Source organism: Polypterus senegalus, chromosome 8 (assembly GCF_016835505.1).
Source record: "Polypterus senegalus isolate Bchr_013 chromosome 8, ASM1683550v1, whole genome shotgun sequence".
Taxonomy (NCBI): domain Eukaryota; kingdom Metazoa; phylum Chordata; class Cladistia; order Polypteriformes; family Polypteridae; genus Polypterus; species Polypterus senegalus.
The window spans coordinates 78,660,048-78,681,049 of record NC_053161.1 but is presented as its reverse complement, the minus strand read 5'-3'; the positions used below and the strand labels follow the sequence as shown (position 1 = coordinate 78,681,049).

Genomic DNA, 21,002 nt, shown 5'->3' with positions numbered 1-21,002 from the left:
TCTATCTATCTATCTATCTATCTATCTATCTACATTCCCAAAGTTACACACAAAACAAGCCTGCCTTGCACTATATCGCACATATATGTCTCTGCAGTTCTGACCAACCCGGAAGAGCTCTGATCTAATATACAGTAAGTATGTTGGTTGGTTGTTTCTGTGGGCAGGAGACAAAGCAAATCGCCCAGGTTTTTCCCCCTTGTGCTGGTGTCTAAATGCCATCATCATTTCAATCTATCTGTCATTTCTCCTTAAGATCTTCAGCAGGTCAGAGAAAACAAAACCAGTGCCAACCTCAAGTCTGCAGGTCAGTAAATATTTGGATTTTCTCAGCCGATTCTCTAAAAGAATACTAATTGTGTCTCTTAAAGGGCCAGAGCATATTTCGTTCAAATGCAAAATACAACGTCGACTCTTACAAAGTCTTTAACACTCTACTAAATGCGAATATGACGACCTGAGTAAAAGCCTGTTTCTGAGAGTTTGTTCTGGAACCTGCGAATTCTTTTTGGCATCCGGTTAAAGGTCAGTCTGGTACACCACGTTTTCGTCAAATGAGTGCAAATATCAGACTGATGTGCGAAGGTGACAACTCGACACGAACTAAATGGCAATTTTTCCGTGTACGACTGACTGCCAAATGGCCGTCACGAATATATATATATATATATATATATATATATATATATATATATATATATATATATATATATATATATATATATATATATATATGTGTGTGTGTGTGTGTGTGTTTGTATGTAATTTTACACCTCCTTTCACCTACCCTGTTTGTAGCTTAAATGAACCATTAACACTCGTAACACTTGAGCCTCATAGGATGTTTCCTATACCCCGTGAAATCGATCTGATTTATCTAAAGTGGGTCGTAAAAGAGAGTTTAACTCATTGAAATATAAAACTTTTATTTTTAAAAATATATTTCCATTATTAGCAGTTGCAATTACAATCGCATTCTTTCCACATATTACATATTTAATAACAGATCCAACAGTCGACAATCACCTTTTCCTGTGCTCATCTTTTCATGCGGCATTTTACGCAAATTTTCTCAAAGCTCTTTTTTTCGCCAAAACGTGTATCTGTATTTAACCAAATGAATTTTAAACAACGGTTTCAGTTTTAAGGTGTAATTATAATCCGTATTGTCACTGCCATGGAAAATCTAAAAGAAGCTTATTGAATAACATAGACTATGATATGCATTGCCGTCTGTTTTCTTTTGTGTCATTGTGACTGGTTGTTTTATGATTTTGAATATATAGATAACTGCAATTATTAAGGTGTTAAACAAGAAGCAGTGGTTTTCGGGTTGTTATGTTTTTAAAATATGAATAAGTCAGTCTGGAGGTTTGCAACGTATCCTTAAAATGTTCATATGTGACGATGTAGAAACATTTGCCAATCGGATTGAGAATGAACATCCGTTTGGAAGATATTTGTAAAACGGAAAAATAACTATTAAAGATATGAATCTCTACAACGAAGAGGAAAAGCAAGCCTCCTTAATTGATCTCCCTCACGTCTGACATGAACTGTGAATAAAATGAGCATTTTGTTGATTCTACGAAAAACGGATAATTTATAAACCTGAAAACCGAATACTTGATTCAAGTTTTACGCCCTCGTTAGAATTCTAAGAAGTTAAAAGTATCAGCAGTTTCAGAATTAGCAAGGTAAACGTGTGGGAAACAAAAATTAAGCATTAATGAGCACATATTGTTGTACTTTAAAGATGGATGACCATAAATTAACAATCACTTTTTGTGTCAGAATTTGTTTCACTTAAAACTGGTTTTGTTTTGATCGTGACATTTTTATACATCTTCAAAGGTATAAAACGCATTAAAATCTATCTATCTATCTATCTATCTATCTATCTATCTATCTATCTATCTATCTATCTATCTATATTCGTTTACCTGCCATTAGCACAAGAACGATACGAGTCTGTAAGACAATGATTTGATTTTCACTTTACCCTTTCAAAAATAAAGAAATGCACGTTCTAGTGATGTGAATACCGGTAATTCACTCTCCACTTTCCTTCGCCTTAACTAAGCAAATGACCGCTAAAGCTTTTAACATATTTTTTTCCGCAGTTATTATGACTGCCATTTTACCTTTTGTTAAATGCATAAGAGCAACAGTACTACGATACCATTATTTAAATAGCTGATGTCTCGGAGGCCTGCAGATCGATTTACTTAAGCAAGTAATTGGACTAAAATATTTGGCTGTAGGCAACATGTATAAATTCAAAAGTTATTTACATGTGTAAATGTAAGAAAGTGTACGGTGCAAGGGTCACAATAAAAAAGTGAACTAGTTGCATGGAAATACAGTATTTTAACGGCAAACACTGCAAAGTATCGCAGTGTCAGTGTTTCCCAGTTGATTGAGCTAAATTGTAGCAAAAAGAAGATTTGTAAGCCCTGCCCTGGGCCGTGTCCCCTACTTAACCCTAGTAATGTCGCCTGAGGATATTTATACAGCTTTACCTGTACCATCAGGGAAAAAAAAAACTGTAAAATCAAAAGCCATCAAAAGTAACCCAATACAACCGCGGTCGCTTTAATTAAATGGTATTTAGGGCTAGTCATTTTCACCTTCTCTAAATACCGAGGGACGTTCAATCTAGTATGTTTATGGCGTAAAGCTATACCAAAGCCGGGTTAAAAAAAATCAGGGAGACGAGTAATTTTAAAAAAGAGGATCCCACTATCAGTTCTGTCGATCCTATGTTCAGCGATAAGCACACTCAAATCAGTGGCACGTTAAACTTGTGTCACTGTCCTTATATGATACAAAAGCCACTGTTCGTCGTTTGTTATCTCCTGGCATATAATTTTGTCAGAAGAAAAAAAAAGTTTTGAATAAACATGCAACAATGTTCTGTTAATCTGAATAGCAGACATCGACACGCATTTCAGTTTCAGTTTTGGAATAGACTGGTGCAGCCTTCGCGGTACTAATAAAAACAAAAGCTGCTGAGACACCTGTATTCACCATGTTGTTATAAGCCTCTGTAATTTGCCGAAATCACGACCGAGCGACTTTAGACACTTTAACAGTGCCTGGCGACAGCGCAGTTTCACAGGCGAGGCGTTTTCATCGCCCCTCTGAGAACAGACTTGTTTTCATATTGACCACGCGGGCGCGTCTCTGAAAATTAAATCAAATTAAATGTCTTTTCTTCCGCTGCTGTTTTTTGATAATAGGTTAACAAAGGCGTCCGTTATTTACAGTCGCCAATCAACGCAGTTCTGTATTCTGCAATGCAGTGTGAATTTTTATTTAAAACTGTAACCACGTATTTATGCATTTTAAAAATATGCATTCTCAAATAAATCGGACAGGTGTCATGTAAGCAGCTACACGATTAATGATTGTCGTGGTGTTGCAGTATTTATTACCTGTTTTCGGTCCCTGTCGTGCGTGCCGCGGGTTTCTTTACAGTGTATTTTATGATGATCTCTACATTGGCTTGTCGGAGCCCGCTTTCAGTACCGTGTAAATGCACCGCTCGTACATAAATGACGGAAACAGCGTGAAACTGTCGCGGAAGAAGCTATGATGCTTTTAAAACTATACTTAATGCGTCTGCATTTTTTAAAAGTATTTGTTTCACGTGACTACCGCCAGAGTGACGAGACTTTTTGTAATCTTTTTTTATATATATACAAGCAGTGGGTTGGCTTTTCAGGTGTTGTGCGGGAGGTTTTTTTTGGGTGGTAAGGTGGTAGGCAACAGGGAAGGAAGAAGATCTCGCAGAGGAAATCCTCATTTCGCATCATATTTGAGAAAACACTCTGAAGACTGTCACGTGTTGTACAACTTTACAGCCATCTATAAAGTGCAGGTCGTCAGCGTAGTTGTATAGCGCAATATGAATCCAGCTCCCAGACAGAGCTTGTCTCTCGAACCCAAAGCTTTCGCTAACAGCCCAACCATTTCAGAGCGTTGTAGATGTGCGCCCGTTTTGCCCATATTAGCGCAGCTAAGTGAACAGCGGCGGCAGGTCACGTGAGTCTGCGTTGCCGCCTGCCTTGCATTGGCTTATGTCTTTAAATCGCGCCGCTAACAGCACTACCTACCCCCCTCCCCCGCCGCCTTCCCTCCCCCAGAGCCTTCTCGCTTTCTTTCATTTCCTGGCTGTTTACCCGAGTGGTGACGTCACGTCCAGTGGCGTCTGCGAGGCTGGCCATTTCAGTGCATTGCATAGCATCAAAAGAGCAGCCTTCTATCCCCCAATTACATACTGTCAATCTCAGAGCACGGGGCAGCCAAACTGGGAATTAGACACTAAATACCACCCCAAAGGGCAGGCCCCCTATTACAGAGCAATCAAGTGTAATAATGCTAGAATACAAGGCAGCGCGCCTACCTGACATGATGATTACACTGACATATAAAAAAGGAAATCCACTGTACCCGTGTTAAGGTACACGTACCTGCATATTGGAGATCATAAAGAGTGGAGTTGGTGCGAGGCTTGCACTTTAAGGGTACAGTATTAATATTTAAAATTAGAAACATGACAGAATCAATTATAGTTTTCTCTCAATAAAATGAAAAGAGCTGTATGGTATTACGCTTTAGATTTTCTATATTTTTTATGTTACAAACTGTTACATACAAGTTTCACCAAATTAGATGAATGTATTGAAATTGTGTGTATTTGAATCAGTTTCCTGCTACCCGCAATGTCTATTAACACTATGCTAAAAAATTCTCTAGTCATGCATTTTGATTAATGTGACGGTCACCGCGAGGGGACGCACTGACTCAGTAAAACTGAGAGAGAGAACGTGAGAGAGAGAGAGAGAGAGAGAGAGAGAGAGAGAGAGAGAGAGAGAGAGAGAGAGAGAGAGAAAGTCAAGTTGTACGAGTTTATAAAGCCAAGACCTGGAGTTTCCCTTTTTGGTTTTGCAAACATATCACTGGAAATAATTCACATATATATTTTACTTGGTCCCTGTTTCATGTTGGAAAACAATTACTTCTCCACTGATATACAGACGCTCATGGCTATGCTTGAAAAAACGGAATTTATACGTTGGAATTATTATAAAATAATAAGGTGATCTGCAATTGAACATGACAAAGTCTGACCTATTTTTAGTATTTAGCAGATATGTATGAATCAAGGTTTGATCAAGTCAAAGAAATCTAAATTCTCAGTTCAGTTATACTTCATTAAATGCACAACTCATTTAAAATTTGAAACCATCACGAAAGATATAACTTGACTCAATTCATTATATGCAAAATGTTAGGTTTAATATTTTAACTTACATTAATTTGTAAAATGGAACAAAACTATATTAGTACTATTTTTTCATTATAATGCATCTGATATATTTTTATTTTTACGTATTGAAGTCGTGGTCTGTTACCTTTAAAATAATTTTCTAACAGGGAGCCCAGACCAAGACGGTTCAGAAGTCAAGAATACAAGTACAACAGCAATAACAATTCAACGCTACAAATAAAAAAGGGAGAAAAACAAAATTGTAAAAGAAAGCGGGTGATTTGTTTTTTAAGGTTCGAAGAAAATATTTAAAATCATCCATTCAGATGATGCTATAATTGAGCATTTTGCGTGTTTTTTAAATAAAGTGTTAAAATAATCTGGAGACAAAATAATTAGTGTCCAAGAACTGGCGCAAATACAATAAAAATAAAACATTTTGGTTTGCATAGTTAACTGTAATATTGTCACCACAGAGCCATCCATCCAAAGTTCCAATCAAATGTAAAATGTATCTTATTATCTCATAATCAGATGATCCAGTCCTACCTTTATGCAACTTACATAACTCTATATGAATGTGAGAAAAAAGAATATCTTGTTTATTAACAGTCACATAGATAGATAGATAGATAGATAGATAGATAGATAGATAGATAGATAGATAGATAGATAGATAGATAAATATTGTTTAAATTTGATATGGATATAGTTTAAATGAAATATGCTATTTTTAGTTTACTAAGGGGGTTACTTTAACACTCTTGACAGTGGTCATTATGTATTTCTAAATTCATACAGTTGCATATTTTTGGATAGATAGATGATAGATAGATAGATAGATAGATAGATAGATAGATAGATAGATAGATAATTCTAATAACAACAAAGAACCTTAGATGGCATGTAAAAGAGTCTGTTGACACTTGCAGCAGTCTACAGTCGCGTCCGGACCTCTTACACAATTACAATTAACCTAGAGGCCGCTGCTAAGCCCCGCCCATATTGATGACACTAGTAGACCCTCCTTAAGTTGAGTCGCGCCACAGCTGTCTGCGAGCATTGAGCCGCCTGGCGCCATCCTGAAAGAATGCCTTCACTGTAAAAAAACAGAAAGAGAGAGAGTAAGAGAGAGAGAGAGAGAGAGAGAGAGGTGACTGCGACGCATAAACGCGTACATCTGATCTACAAGTTTCAGCTTTACTCAGAGGGCATTTAGTCCACCTCTTGCAAACAAGACAGTCCCTCTTGACAGAGCAACTGGTGGTTTCACTTAGAAGCATTTTTTTAGTTTGCACAGTTTGGCAGGTATCTACAACTTGGAAGTGCAATGCGGAAGGTAACTTCATTTGCTTGCTTAAAGTTTGCACCGTAGTATTGTCGTCTGTTTTATAAAATGCAATGCCTTATTGGCTATTATTTTTTAAATAATACTATTATCAGTTAAAACTGTTTGCCCGAACTTCACTTTTAATTACGAGCTAAGTGATCTACGCTGTTTTATACTGTTATTTATTTGTTTTATTTTTACTTTAACAGGTGCTCAAAGGCAGTTTACCCACAAGAAGAAACCTGTGGATTTAACATTACCCGATTTTTGGACTGCTTTGTTTACTTGCTAAGCCGTTATTGCTTTTGTATATGAAAGTTTGGTGTTAGCCATGGAAGATCAGTCTCGGTGGATAAGCCACCACCCGGCGGTATTGAACGGACAGCACCCGGACACGCATCACCCTGGCCTGGGTCACTCGTACATGGATACCTCTCAGTATCCCATTGCTGATGATGTGGATGTACTTTTTAATATTGACGGGCAAGGTAGCCACGTCCCTTCTTATTATGGGAACCCAGTACGGGCCGTCCAGAGGTACCCCCCTCCGCCGCATGGTAAGTTTAATGTAATATTGACAACATGGCTTTTATAAAAAAAAAAAAACTATAACAATAATCACTTTGCAACATTTTAATGAAAATACTGATGATTTCATTGCCCGCGCGTCCAAGGCATGAGTTGTGTTCTTCTGTCACGGTGCCGACTAGTTGGATTTACTTGTGGTATGTAGGTGTACGGAGCAACTTAAAACCCTTGGAATTCTGTCATCTTTTTAAATTACGCCCTTATTTAAATCGATGAGTTTAAACAATATACAAAAGATTCTTGTTTAGGCAACCTACATAACTGTCATTTTCAAGTGGTTTGTCTGATTTATGCAGTCAAAAGTACTTAAACATTATAAAAATCACCGAATTCAAATACCTTTTAAGAATAGTCCAATGTTTTTGACAATTCCGTGAAAAGCAATAGACGGTATTAAAAAGTAGGACTATGTTTTGAAATGAGATTGAAAAAAAAATGTACAAGACCGGCACTGTAGGTTGGATGTTTTTACTACACGACTTCCTGAATGGGTTTGTGATTCGTGACCCCACCAGCCTGAACTGAAGTGAGTACCTCCTGCTAAAACATTACTTTCGTTATTAATTGGCATTCAGGAGTTGGGGACTTCACAATTTTATTTAGCACCAAACTCTGAAGCAGAAATCAAAACACTGTAACTTATGACAGGACAATGTTAATTGCCGTCACTACTCGTATTCGTGTGATTTTCATATCATTTGAATGCTGTTTCTAGTGATGAATGCTGCCTGAGAGGATTGTTGACAAAAATGGCGATGGTTGCTGCTAGAATAAAGATATTAATTTTGCATCTGAGCCAAAAATACTTTTCTAATAAAAGTAAGTTTGGATAAATGACCTTGAACACATCCGTCACATTTTGCATGATCCAGTGTACGCGGTGTAAATATAAAAATACCACCGAGACGGTTTTGTTTTTAATATTACAAAAACAAAACCAAACGATCTTTTTATTTCCGCTTGCTTTAAACCGTTGTCTTTTGTCACCCACGTCTGCTAAGTGCCTTCATAGAGAGGAAATATAGAGTAGCATGTCGTCTATTTATTACAAAGCGATAGGCAGCACTTTGCTGTGTGTTTTGAGGCTCCCAGAATTTGATGGCATTTGTTAAGTGAAGCACATAAACATCTTATAAAGATTTACTTTCCATCACCAAGTGTCACCTGGTCACACTTGAGGTAAACTGGACCTCGCTATATTGTAAACGTTATTGATGGGTCACTCATTTCACCAACTAGTCCAACTGGGCACAATATTGAAAATTCGGGCAGTCCTAGCCAATCGCTCGCGGAAATAAAGCAATTTTATATGAAATGTAAAAGTTGATTATTGTCACATGTTAGGTTTTAATTTCAAAAAACGAATTTATATGTACATGGAAGTGATGAAGATAAAATCAACAAAAGCGCTGATGAAACAGTCTGAAAAGACTTGCCATACTTTATGATGACAGGATCGATCTGTGTTATCCAGCTTGCAGAAGTTTATTTTCCTTCCAGTTACTGAACACAACCGACTGGTCATCGGTGCAGAGGGCCAAATATAATTTGCCTAATTTTGTCTAATTCTTTATTTCAGGCAGCCAGGTATGTCGTCCACCGCTCCTGCACAGCTCTCTGTCCTGGCTCGATGGAGGCAAAGCTATCACCTCTCATCACAGCACTTCACCCTGGAACTTGAGTCCGTTCCCTAAAACGCCGCTGCATCACAGCTCCCCTGGGACACTGTCGGTTTACCCTCCAGCATCATCTTCCTCCTTGTCTGCAGGCCATTCCAGTCCTCATCTCTTCACCTTTCCCCCAACCCCACCTAAAGATGTCTCCCCAGATCCAGCTATTTCGTCCCAGGGCTCCAGCACTTCAAATCGTCAGGAGGATAAAGAATGCATAAAGTACCAAGTATCATTAACTGAAACAATGAAGTTGGAGTCCACTCACTCCAGGAACAGCATGGCACAAATTGGAGGGGGGGCATCATCCGCTCATCACCCCATCGCAACATACCCACCCTATGTCCCAGATTACGGCCCAGGCCTCTTCCCACCAAGTACCCTGATAGGTGGGTCATCTTCTAGTTATGGTTCCAAAACAAGACCAAAAACAAGGTCCTGTTCAGGTAGGCGTGCGTTTTTGTTCATTACGTTAATGTCCATTAGAATACACTAAAAACATACCTTCTATCTTTATGTATAGTGTTTTCAGATTACAAAGCTTTTATTTTTTTTACAACGCATTAAGAGAAGAAAAAGGGTTATCATCAGACGCATACATTTTTTTTCGAAAGACATCCATTCGTTATTCTGTAGAAACATAAATCTGAGTCAATGATTTGTGCTGCTCTTTTCATGGACTTGAATCAGTATATATTCACAAAAGCATAAGAATGATAGTAATATAAAAAGGTGTTTTTGGCATTAATACAATCTTGATTATTACTAGTTCTGTATACACTAAAAGATCACACATAAGATAGAGAGCATAAATATTATCAATTGAAGATTATGTCATATCATTTGATTACATGTGTAGTAAAAAGCAAACGACGACGTTTAAAAAAATATGTAGAAGAATATATTTCAAGTTCAAATATACAGACGTAGCCTTTCAAAACCTTAATAGTCACGGCGTTTTTGTGCTATGCACTAATATGGAATTAAAATACATGTAATATAATTTCCCTTTAGTATATTGTATCTTTGAATATTATCATCAGTATTAAGGGTATTTATTTATTACATTTATTGTTAGTTTTATTTTTTAAGTTGTGCATAAACCAAACAAGAATTAACATTTCTGTTTATTTTTTAATTAAAAGTGGGATTGGCAATATTTTTTATAGCAAATATATATTATCTATAGATAGATAGATAGATAGATAGATAGATAGATAGATAGATAGATAGATAGATAGATATTTATTTGGAGAATTAAACAGAAGGAAAATAAATATGGTGAATATGTGAACATATTTTCAGGAGGAAGAAGCCCTCTGCGTTATGTTATTTTTAACCAAATTATTTCTATTTGTACTATTCATTTACAGTGTCATGGGGATTTGAGGACATGTGCTATAATTGATTAACATAATTTTAAATGCTTCAGACGCAGTGATGTCCTGTGGCACGTCAGCCCACCATCTACAAAAGAGATGCTAAAACTCCGTAAATTTAAATAAAAAGAGCTGATCGTACTGTGTTTTCCTCTCCTTTACCAGCAGACGTCGTGCTGATGGGGCAGACTTCAAAAGTGCCTTGACTGAATAAATGACAACATACCTGTAATTAAAATACGATATCCGCATAGAGCTGAACCAAACTCTTTTGATTTCTGCGGCATCTTCGTGGTTTCAGTGGGCACTGCGCTGGAAAGAAAGAAACTTTGAAAGATACACATGACGCCTGCAAACGTGCTTAGGTTTCGTGTCTTTTCCAGTGTGGCCTCTACTGTGCCTGTCTGGGCGAGGCTGTGGCTATGTTTAGTTTATGTATTTTGCTAATCCAATTATTTTCAGACTGCTGCACGCGACAGTTTCATTGTTTAGTCACAAGTAGAAACTCCGATAGGTTTGCATTAGGACAAGGAAATAAAACCCAAAGTGGAGTACAAGGCCGCGTTGTTAACACGAATGCAGTAATCGATCAGGTGTATTACTAAGTTGAGTAGATGTAGGAAGGAGAGAGCTACAGCATGATATATATATATATATATATATATATATATATATATATATATATATATATATATATATATATATATATAAACGTATATATAACATCAGCAAATAGATTCTGACGGCTGAGCACAAATCTTAAAAATCAGAGAGGGCTTGACACAAGCGACTGGCATGCTTTTAACATGTTGCTGAAGGAGGTGCGCTGCCAAATTATGCGATGTTTACTTGGGGTTGACAATAAGCTAAAAATAATGAACGCACATAAGCACATAAGCACGCACCCATCTCCATTTTTCAGAGATGCTTTTTTTCTGGTCCAATACAGTGTCACCTTTAATGTCAGAAACCAAAAAATAAAGCAGAGGGAAAAAATGTTTTGTGAAAAAGAGCAATGTGCCTGTTATTCTTGAAAATTAATACAATTAATATTTAATAGGTATGACTATGACTTCATTTTAACTGGATTATATATGCTTGCTATAAAAAGTAATTAACACGTTGTTGCCAAAAATAGGTCACCTGTCGATGTGTTTGAAATTCGTGCGCAACTCTTTCGAGACAGGTATGCGGTTTGGAAACCAAAACCCGGAACACTTTTTTGCACAACAAAGCAAGGCAGTAATTCATAGCTTTTCAAAAGCAGTAAACCAAAATGTTAACGAAGTTATGGAAGCATGTGTGCTTTGCAATGGTTGTATATACCTCCGTTTTTTCTTCTTTTTCCAGCTAATCCAAAATAAAACGGCTATTAATTTGTGGTTGAAGTGTAATGATGACATCCGTGTGATATGCTTTTAGACACTGTTTTTTAAATTTGTGGATTGATGTTTATTGTAATTATGAAAGATAACGTGACTCAAATTTCTAGGTTTTAGTGGTAATAGTTGGCAATCTTAGTCGTCTATATCACTATCACAAATATTCGGACGCGTAGTAACTGCACTCTAATACTTTATTGTTGTCTTATAAAGTAAATCAATATCTCAATTATGAAAATGTGTGGGATATGATTATATTTTAATATTAACACATTGTGTTTGTGCAAGACCTTCCAGTTTTTAGAAAAATGCTTGTGATGATAATTAATTTTGTTATAGCACGGAAATAAATTAAAATAAGATATGTATTTTCAAAATTACTGCCTTAAGTATAATTCACATTACTTTCTGTTCATTAAGTGCTGTTACATGATCACCTATTGTATTGTCCTTACATATATATATATATATATATAAAATGAATGCATTTATTCTAATGTATCCACGGGCATAGCAGTTCTGTTTAAGTGTTCGTATTCATTTTTAGTGTGTTTTATTCCTGAATAATCTGAATTACTACATAGAACTGAACTAAACCATACACAATGAAAATCAAAGCCATGCGTAATTATTGGAAGCATTTTGAAATTTGATCCACTGAAATAACTTCCTAATGTTTTCAAGTCTGTGTCATTTTATAAGGTATGAATAGGAAAACAGTATGATTAAATTAAGCACAGCCCTATGAAAACAAGTATTCTCCATTGACATTTTCATATTTAACAGTGCTTACATGGTAGATTTTACATTGAGAACTGAAATGTTATTGCATTTCAGCTTATTTACAAAAAAACACTACACTCAACCTCGGTAATAAAAAGGGACCGACCGGTTTTTGGAGTTGAACATTTCACGGTTTATCTACTAAAATACAGAGCGTATTCTTATTTTATTTTTTTATTTGCCATTAAAATTACACTTTATTTTATAGGTTTATTTAACACAGAATGTCTTGTTTTTCCTTTCAGAAGGTAGAGAATGTGTAAATTGTGGAGCAACGTCAACCCCTCTGTGGAGGAGAGACGGTACCGGTCATTATTTGTGTAACGCCTGCGGACTTTATCACAAAATGAACGGCCAGAACCGACCTCTCATCAAACCGAAGCGAAGGCTGGTATGTTCTAGAAAAAAAACTGAACCTGACACAACTTTCTTATTTCTTTTTGTCTTGTTCTGAACAGACGGGAAGGTTAAATTAGGCTCTGATTTCTGCTGGAAATACAGTACTAGAAAGGTGAAGATTTGCTTTCGCTTTCTTCTTCTGCATGCGCGTGTATTTATTTAAAAAGAAATACATATATATATACATACATATATATACATATATATATATATATACTGTATATTGAACAGGTGCCTTGTCCTGGCTCGTTCCTGTCCTGCGCCCAATCCTATCGGAATACGCTGTGGCCTCCTGCGACGTGTAATTGGATTAGGCAGATTTAAGAATATCAGCGTTGCTCTGTTTAAAAACGTCATCACCTGAAGTATCTATCTATCTATCTATCTATCTATCTATCTATCTATCTATCTATCTATCTATCTATCTATCTATCTATCTATCATAGATGCCATGTCTTTTCATCTTATCTTTCTAGAGGATTCAAAGCTCTTCTTTACAAATATACTTTAGATATCCCAAAGCATACGAAGCAGTGCCATAGTTCCACGATTATTATTATTATTATTATTAGTATTATTATTATTATTATACGTTTAACAGTTTTAGTTTCTCGCCTTTCGCCGCTTTCTGGTAAATCTAGATAAAAAGAACAGATCAAAGCGTTTTACCCTAGCACTTTCCTGAGGGTGTATGCAGTGCCCATAGGTGCGATCTTCTGACTTCCCCCAGATTAAACATTATTATTATTATTATTAAATAAATAAAATAAAATACTACTACTACTACCACTACTACTAATAATAATAATAATTAAATACTATACTACTACTACTACTACTACTACTAATACAAAAATTATTATTATTATTGCTATTATTAAGTCTGACACGAATTTACTACAAACCCAATTAGGGTATTAAGAACGTAATTCAATATAACAGATAATTTATGGATAGCTATTAAAGGATTTTATGTTAGAACGAATCATCCAGAGGGCTAGTGTGCATACACAATGTCAAGCATGCCTAAAAAAATGAATTTCCCAAGAAATGCTGTTTTGCAGGACCCCCATCAAGCGGCTTATATCCCATCTCATCAATTCATCCTTAATTGCGGTGACCGTTCCTTAAGAAGGACGATCGCAGACCGGTCTACATTGCATTCCCATCTATCAAAGCCTCGTTAACAAAAAGGAAAAACTTTCTAGGCAGGGAAATGTTTGCAAGGCTACTGTTTTGGCAGAAATTATGGCCCCCTTCTCCGTTTTTTTCTCTAATGTGAAAAACCGACTTCCTCGGAAAAAGCTGCCGGATATCTGATTTGTGGAGATAATTTTTTTCACAACATCCCAACTTCCCAAGCTAAACATTACGATGATTGAACAGAGCAGAACAAGATGCAGTGAGGCCACCACATTTCCAGCCAAGGGGTGTCCACTAGGTCATTATTCACCTTTAAATTAGTTATCAGGCAAATGGGGAAAGATATAAATCCGCCTTTGTTGAGATGAAAACAAATCTTATGGAATAAATGACCTTGATTTCTATGCGCGGGAGAACAACAACGCTTTATAAAGGATGCTAACATTTAAAATTTGCTTAGTTTTAGATCGCTCTGCCGAATAAATAATAATTTTCAAGACAAAAAAAAATGACTTTATCCCTGGAAAAAAATCTGACATGCGGGAGTGAGCTCGGTGCTGAGTCTGGCGAACATTGTAATCGCTAGCATCAGTCTGAAAGTTGTTTTTATTTTAATATACTGTATAAGCGTAGCTCAAAAGTATATTTATTGTTTGTGTTATGTTTAACGTCCTAGTATTACGCATGCTTTTTTTATTGTTATATTATTTGCATTATACGAAACAACAATATATATGATGTGCTATTGTTTTCTATAATACGTGCAGAATAAATGTACTCCTTTCTTATTATTAAGAACATTGTAATTTGTACTGGTTTATTTTTCTCACTGTATGGCTTCATAGCAGAAATTACCTAGTAGGTAAAGCAGTATAAACGAATATTTTCATTACATTATTAAAATTGCTCCATATTTGATTCCCAAATGCCAGATGGAAGCTGTTTTTTTTTGATGGTTGCAATATTTGCTCCCTTTTCTGTATCAGATTTAGCGCAACTGTCAGTAAGCTGGGGATTCATTGTATGTCATTTTACGCCACCAGCATTATGTACCATTTTACCTCTTGGCATTAATGTTGTGTTTTTTGTAAGTGTTCCTTTAAATCATCAAATTAATTTTTATTTTCTCTCTATTCCTTCTGCTTTTGCAGTCCGCTGCTAGGAGGGCGGGGACGTCTTGCGCGAACTGTCAGACCACCACCACGACGCTGTGGCGGAGAAATGCCAACGGAGATCCAGTGTGTAATGCCTGTGGGCTCTACTTCAAATTGCACAATGTAAGATTCACAGCCGCCTTTACGTTCCCATAGTAAGCCTTTTACTAACTTATCCCCGCACCCCAATCCTTCAGTGCATGTTTATGAATTCTTTGCAATTTTAACGTGGTGTTTTGGTACCTTCTCTGCTCAGACTTATGTTTATTACAAGGGTTGCTGTAATTGTCATTAGAACATCAGCTAAGCGCGGTGATTTACTTGTTGAAAAGGAAAGCAATAAGGTGGTTTAATATGTGCATTAGACAGCTTTATCTCGAGCAGCTGACACTCAGCCATCCCAGTATATTTCCTTACATCATGCGTGTTATTCTAAGGTCACAGCGCAGAAAAAACACTGGCGGAGGAAAAGGGGGGTTGCGTCTCACACGATATAGTCATAATATTTTGAGAACTCCAACCAGACCTTTGACGACGTGCAGATTTTAATGGTGATTAATAACGATGTAACCTCTTCCCCCACCGAGTGTTTCCAGTATTTTTTTACTCTCATTACTTATAGGATCTAAATAGAAAATTAAATTAATAACTATTAGTAGCAACTCTCATAAAAAAGTTTCAGTTTCTTTCCTTGATAGTCTTTGGTCAAAGTACCCATTATTCATAACATCCTCGCTCACGTATATGTCTTTGAAATTATGATTATCAACTATGCATACCAATAGAAACGTTTGAAAGCCCAATTCACTGTTTATTTATGTGTATGTATATATATATATATATATATATATATATATATATATATATATATGTGCTTGTGATGGACTGGTGCCTGGTCCAGGAACTGCTCCTGTCTTGCCTCCTGTGCTTGCTGGGAAGGGCTCCAGCTACCCTGTGACCCTGCTCTGGATTAAACGGGTTCAGAAGATGGATGGGTGGATGGATGGATAGGTATTCGCTTAATGGCCTGGCACTCTGCCTTGTGCCAGATGCTGCCAGGCAGGGCTCCAGCTCTGAATTGGATTAAGCATGACTCATTAAGTATGTATAGATAGATATTTATTCTTGGAATGGCACAGTGGCAAGCACTCTGATTGCTCCAGCTTCCTTCCATATTCGAAAAATGTGCATGTTAGTTGTACTGGCAACTCTAAAGTGGCTTTGCTCTTTGAAGAGCTAAATGGTGTGCTCTTCTAGGAGCTGCCCTGTGCCGTAAATTATTAAATTATTCCTTGTACCTAGGCCAACTTTATATTATTCAAACTGCGTTTAAAATATGTCTCAATTATTTACTAGCAGTATTGGCAAAAAAATAATCACTTTTGTCTATTTGTAATACAGAAGAAAGAATACTTAAAGATATAGTTACATTAAATTACACTTCCCTCAGTGTCTTCATAGTGAACAGCTTTAAAAAGAATACCTTGTATAGAAAAATGGAATTTAATATACTGTACTTAAGTAATAACCTAAAAATTCTAGCTAAAATATGTGGGCTTTAGATTGTGAATTTATCACTTTATAACAGGAACACTGATGCACATATTCATAAATCAGCTATATATCTATGTATATCCGTTTCTGCTTTTTCCCATGTTAGCAATGCTGCCCTACAACAAGGAGACCAGGAATCCTGTCCTCCTGGTGCTCCGGTCTCCTCCCATAGTCCAGAGACATGCAGGTTAGGTGAAATGGTAATGCCAGATGTGCCCTAGTGTGTGTATGTCTGTGTGTCCTTTCACCCTGTGATGTACTGGTTCCCTATCCAGGGTCTGTTTATACTTTGTGTCCCATACTTACTGGGGTCGGCTCCAGTTTCCTCATGACCCTGCTCAGGATAAGCCGATGGATGCATTTTCTTTATCTGCTTGTAACCTTACAAGGCCATGTGATGCCAGTGCCAATCCTGGTAACAAAATGTACTAGTCATTCATGCTGGGCCAGTTTAGTGTTACCAATTAACCTAACTTACATGTGTCTGGAATGAGAGTAGAAACTGTAAAACCAGAAGAAAATGTACATGGGCAAAGTGAGAACGTTCAAATTCTACAAAGATAGTGACAATGCTGAGATTGAACCCGTGTGTCTGAAGCACTGAGGCAGAAGTATAAAACACTGTACAACCTACTGAACAATATGTACATTTCTCTGAACTGAAATCATGGACTTAATTACGCTTTTATAGATTTATACTTATCTCTACGCCCATTTTTTAAAGTCACTTAGTCTGATTCACTGAGTCCATGTGAGCCCACTACCACTCTCCATAATCGATAGAATCTGCAGGCACTTGCTGATGCATTATAGAAATAAGTAATCCGTATTTTTTTTTTTTTTTACAATTTTGTCATTTTAAACATAAAATTACTTGTAAGGTACACCAGTTATGGAGAAGGGAGAAAATTTTTCAATGCATACGTATTCCACCTTCTAAAGAAAGAAGTGTTTTCATAAAGTACAAACTGAACTCTAACGATGATTTTTCCCCCCACATTATGTAATTGTATTTACAGGAAGTAGTGTGATAATGTAGAATATAGTAAATTCTGATCCTAGAAAAGGATTAACCAATTGTACAGTTTTTACAAGGGGAATACTTAAATAGGAAGAGTGGATGGCAGACTTTACTTGTGTATACTGTGCACTTGACATAAACAGAAAAGCTCCATTCAAAAGCTAATCTCAAGCAAAAATAGGAGCTTTTACTCAACAGCAACCTCAATGTAACAGTTGATTTTTATTTGTGCAGATATTTGAATGAGTAAGTGACACAATTAAATCCTTTATGCTGTAAGTTAACGTGGAGTGTCTAGATGTTTTTCTTTGTTCTATGGGTAATGCCAAAGTAGAATCTTAGTTCTTGACGGAAGCTAATATAACTTCAACCAACAGAATGCAGAATGGTGGCTGCCAAAGTCAAATTCCTTGTTTGATGTAGTCTTAAGTGTTTTCCTTAGAGCTCTCCATTTTGTTCTTCTCTTTTACTCAGTAAATTAATTCAAATCTATTTGTGTAGGCTCAGAATATGTTTAATGTTAAGGATAATTTTGTGTCACTTGCCAGGTATTGAATATGAGCTGTGTTCATTCTGATGACTGAGAGCTTTAGGTGAAGTATAAAGCAAACCATTGTACAGGCATGCAGCACACCGACTGTTAAAGATGAATATCAGACATACTGTATTGCCTAAATGTTGTAACTGAACCACGCTTGGTTTAAATATGGTGCCTGGTTATTTAAACGTTGAAAACACTGCCAAACTTTCATGCACCTAGTTGGACTAGAAATCCAGTGGCCTTTTCTCACAGCCTGTGCCACTGAAGCGTCTGTTGGCATTGTGTGACAGCAAGAATTGGCTCAACATAAGGGAGTCTGGATTTAAATCCAGTCTGACATGGATGTCTCCTGACATAAAGAATGAGGGTCGCTCACAATGGAGCGGTTAGATTTATTCTATAAAGGGTCATTATTACAGATCATTGTGCACTGTGTGAAACTGTAAACAGGTTTGTGTGAACAATGTGCAGCTCGTACCTTGTCTGCTATCAGACCCTAGCTTCTAGACTTTGTGACAGTCATCGATTTGATCTTGTCCTGGAAAAACGGGCAAAAAGCAGTATGCTAATATTGCACACAACAATTTAATATGCAGATTAGTTCAAAGTAATTAATATAGAATTATTTAATTTTTAGGATATGCAATTAAGCAGGTTCTAATGCAGCATTTTATGGTATTTTAAATGCAATAAATGGATAAACACCAAAACATTAGGTTTTGTTTGATTGCAGAAAAAGTAACATTTCTTGCTAATTAATTTTATTTTTGAATGACGTTTTTTTTTATTTATTTATTTATTTTTTTTAACTCTCAGTGTGGTAAAGTAATGCAAAAACTCCTTAAATACTGCAAGCAATTAGTGTGGTGTTGTAAGCTCAGGAACAATCATTATATTATTTGCTTTGCTTGGGATGTGATTCATGTAGAGCAGCTCCTAAAACTAGATTATGTGAGCTTTGACAGGCCTTGTTCTCTGTTTTGACTATGACATATTCAGAATGTTACAGGATTACAGGACTAAACAGAATTAAGCTTGGGTGCCAATACTGTGTGGGTTGAAGTTTAAAACAATGCAAATAGTATTGTGACTTCTACTAATGCAGTTACCACTGCCATCTCTCCTCCTACTGATAATTGTAATCATTTTCTTCTCTTCCTTTCTTCTCTGTCTGTCATTCCGTTATAGATCAATAGACCTCTGACAATGAAGAAGGAGGGGATTCAAACGAGGAATCGCAAAATGTCCAGCAAATCAAAGAAAAGCAAAAAGGCCCACGATAGCATGGATGACTTCTCCAAGAGCCTTATGGACAAAGCAAGCACATTTAACCCAGCTGCCCTCTCCAGACACATGTCATCAATCGGTCACATTCCTCCTTTTACTCACTCTGGTCACATGCTGACTACTCCACCTATGCATCCCACCTCAAGTCTGTCATTTGCACCTCACCATGCAACCAGTATGGTCACTGCCATGGGCTAAACGGCTTGCAAAAAAAAAAAAAAAGAAAAAGAAAGAAAGAAAAAAGGGCATAAGCCTGCAACTTTAATTTCTTCTTTTCATGTGTATTTTTTCCTCTACGGAAGCCCAAAAAGAGACACATTTTTCCTCAGCCCACTAAAGGCTTTTAACTCCTCAGAAACAGTTTGCCACTGTCCAAGGACCTCGGTATGGTGTGTATGCATTTTCAACCACTGAATCTGGATTCCATTTGTGTATAAGCCATTTTTTAACCTTGCGTAGACTTCTTCCCTGTGTAACAGGGTCTCTTGTACTGTGAAGCAAAGGATCAAAACCTTGAATATATTTGTACAAATTGTATGAAGTGCAGTACATTTATTAAAGACATTTGAAGACACAAAGGGACTGTGGACAGCGATGAAGAGAGTACAAGTGACTGAAAGGGGAAACAGCAAACCCCCGAGTGCACGAATATAGAGGAGGCTGGCCACCAAATTGTCTTTGTACATGAAAGTAATGGACACATACTGCCAGTTGTGCTTCTTCACTGGAGGAAGTTGTTTGATGCATTAAACTTGTAGACAGATCAATCATCCAGGCTGTTGGCCTCCACATAGGAAATACTATCAGTTCCAGGCAATCAGTGTTAACACACAGACATTGCCAAAGAGGATTTTGTGAGAGACATTTTCCTGGCCTATATGCATAGTGAACAAGTTCCTGTATTTGTTATTTGTATGTATAATTCAGAGTACCAAAAATATGAAAGAAACAAAGATGTAGAATTATTTCTTCTTGTATTGCAGACTGAATGGTTGTACAAATTTAATAACTGCTAGTGTAAAAAAGACTGCTACTTTTTGTTTTTTTTTTCGTATTTTTTTTTTCTTTTCTTTGGAAATAAACTAGTTTAACTCTGTTGACCTGAAATGGAGCTGCTGACATTAAATGTTTGTGCAAAGCTTTATGCTACATGTGCATGGATTCTCCAAGCTACACGAAATGAAGTTTCCAGAAAATGCAAAAAAAAAAAACCTCAGAGTTCTAATTAAAAGTATAGCCTATGTCATCGAAACCCTATAGAAGCAGCAAAATAACATCTTTTTGAATATGAAATGCTTTTGAAGTCAATTAGCAGCACCTAATATTGGTGAGTGCAGAATTTAGCATTTATTTATCTGTAATTTCCACAAAGGGTTACAAAGGGTAACGTGTTAGGTAAATATAATGCTCTTTCTCAAACACGCTTTTAATAATATTTTATAAAATATCGATGCCATGGTTCTCAAACCTAGACTAAATATTTGGGGATTGGGAAT

General features: G+C 36.6%; 1 protein-coding gene across 8 annotated transcripts; it reads left to right on the top strand.

Moving 5' to 3' along the window:
* Window positions 1-222: 222 nt before the first annotated feature.
* Window positions 223-20,613, top strand: gata3 (GATA binding protein 3). Of its 8 annotated transcripts, none has more exons than XM_039761307.1 (6): window positions 223-307; window positions 6,815-7,162; window positions 8,773-9,309; window positions 12,653-12,798; window positions 15,101-15,226; window positions 19,408-20,613. In XM_039761307.1, the coding sequence occupies exons 2-6, from the start codon at window positions 6,937-6,939 to the stop codon at window positions 19,702-19,704; spliced, it is 1,332 nt and encodes a 443-aa protein (XP_039617241.1). In that variant the 5' UTR covers window positions 223-307; window positions 6,815-6,936; the 3' UTR covers window positions 19,705-20,613. The 8 variants fall into 8 exon arrangements, with proteins under 8 accessions (XP_039617241.1, XP_039617248.1, XP_039617246.1 ...); XM_039761314.1 differs by lacking the exon at window positions 223-307 and adding an exon at window positions 6,380-6,614 and having other exon boundaries at window positions 15,101-15,258; window positions 19,408-19,484; XM_039761312.1 differs by lacking the exons at window positions 223-307; window positions 12,653-12,798 and adding exons at window positions 6,397-6,614; window positions 12,866-12,918.
* Window positions 20,614-21,002: the final 389 nt, after the last annotated feature.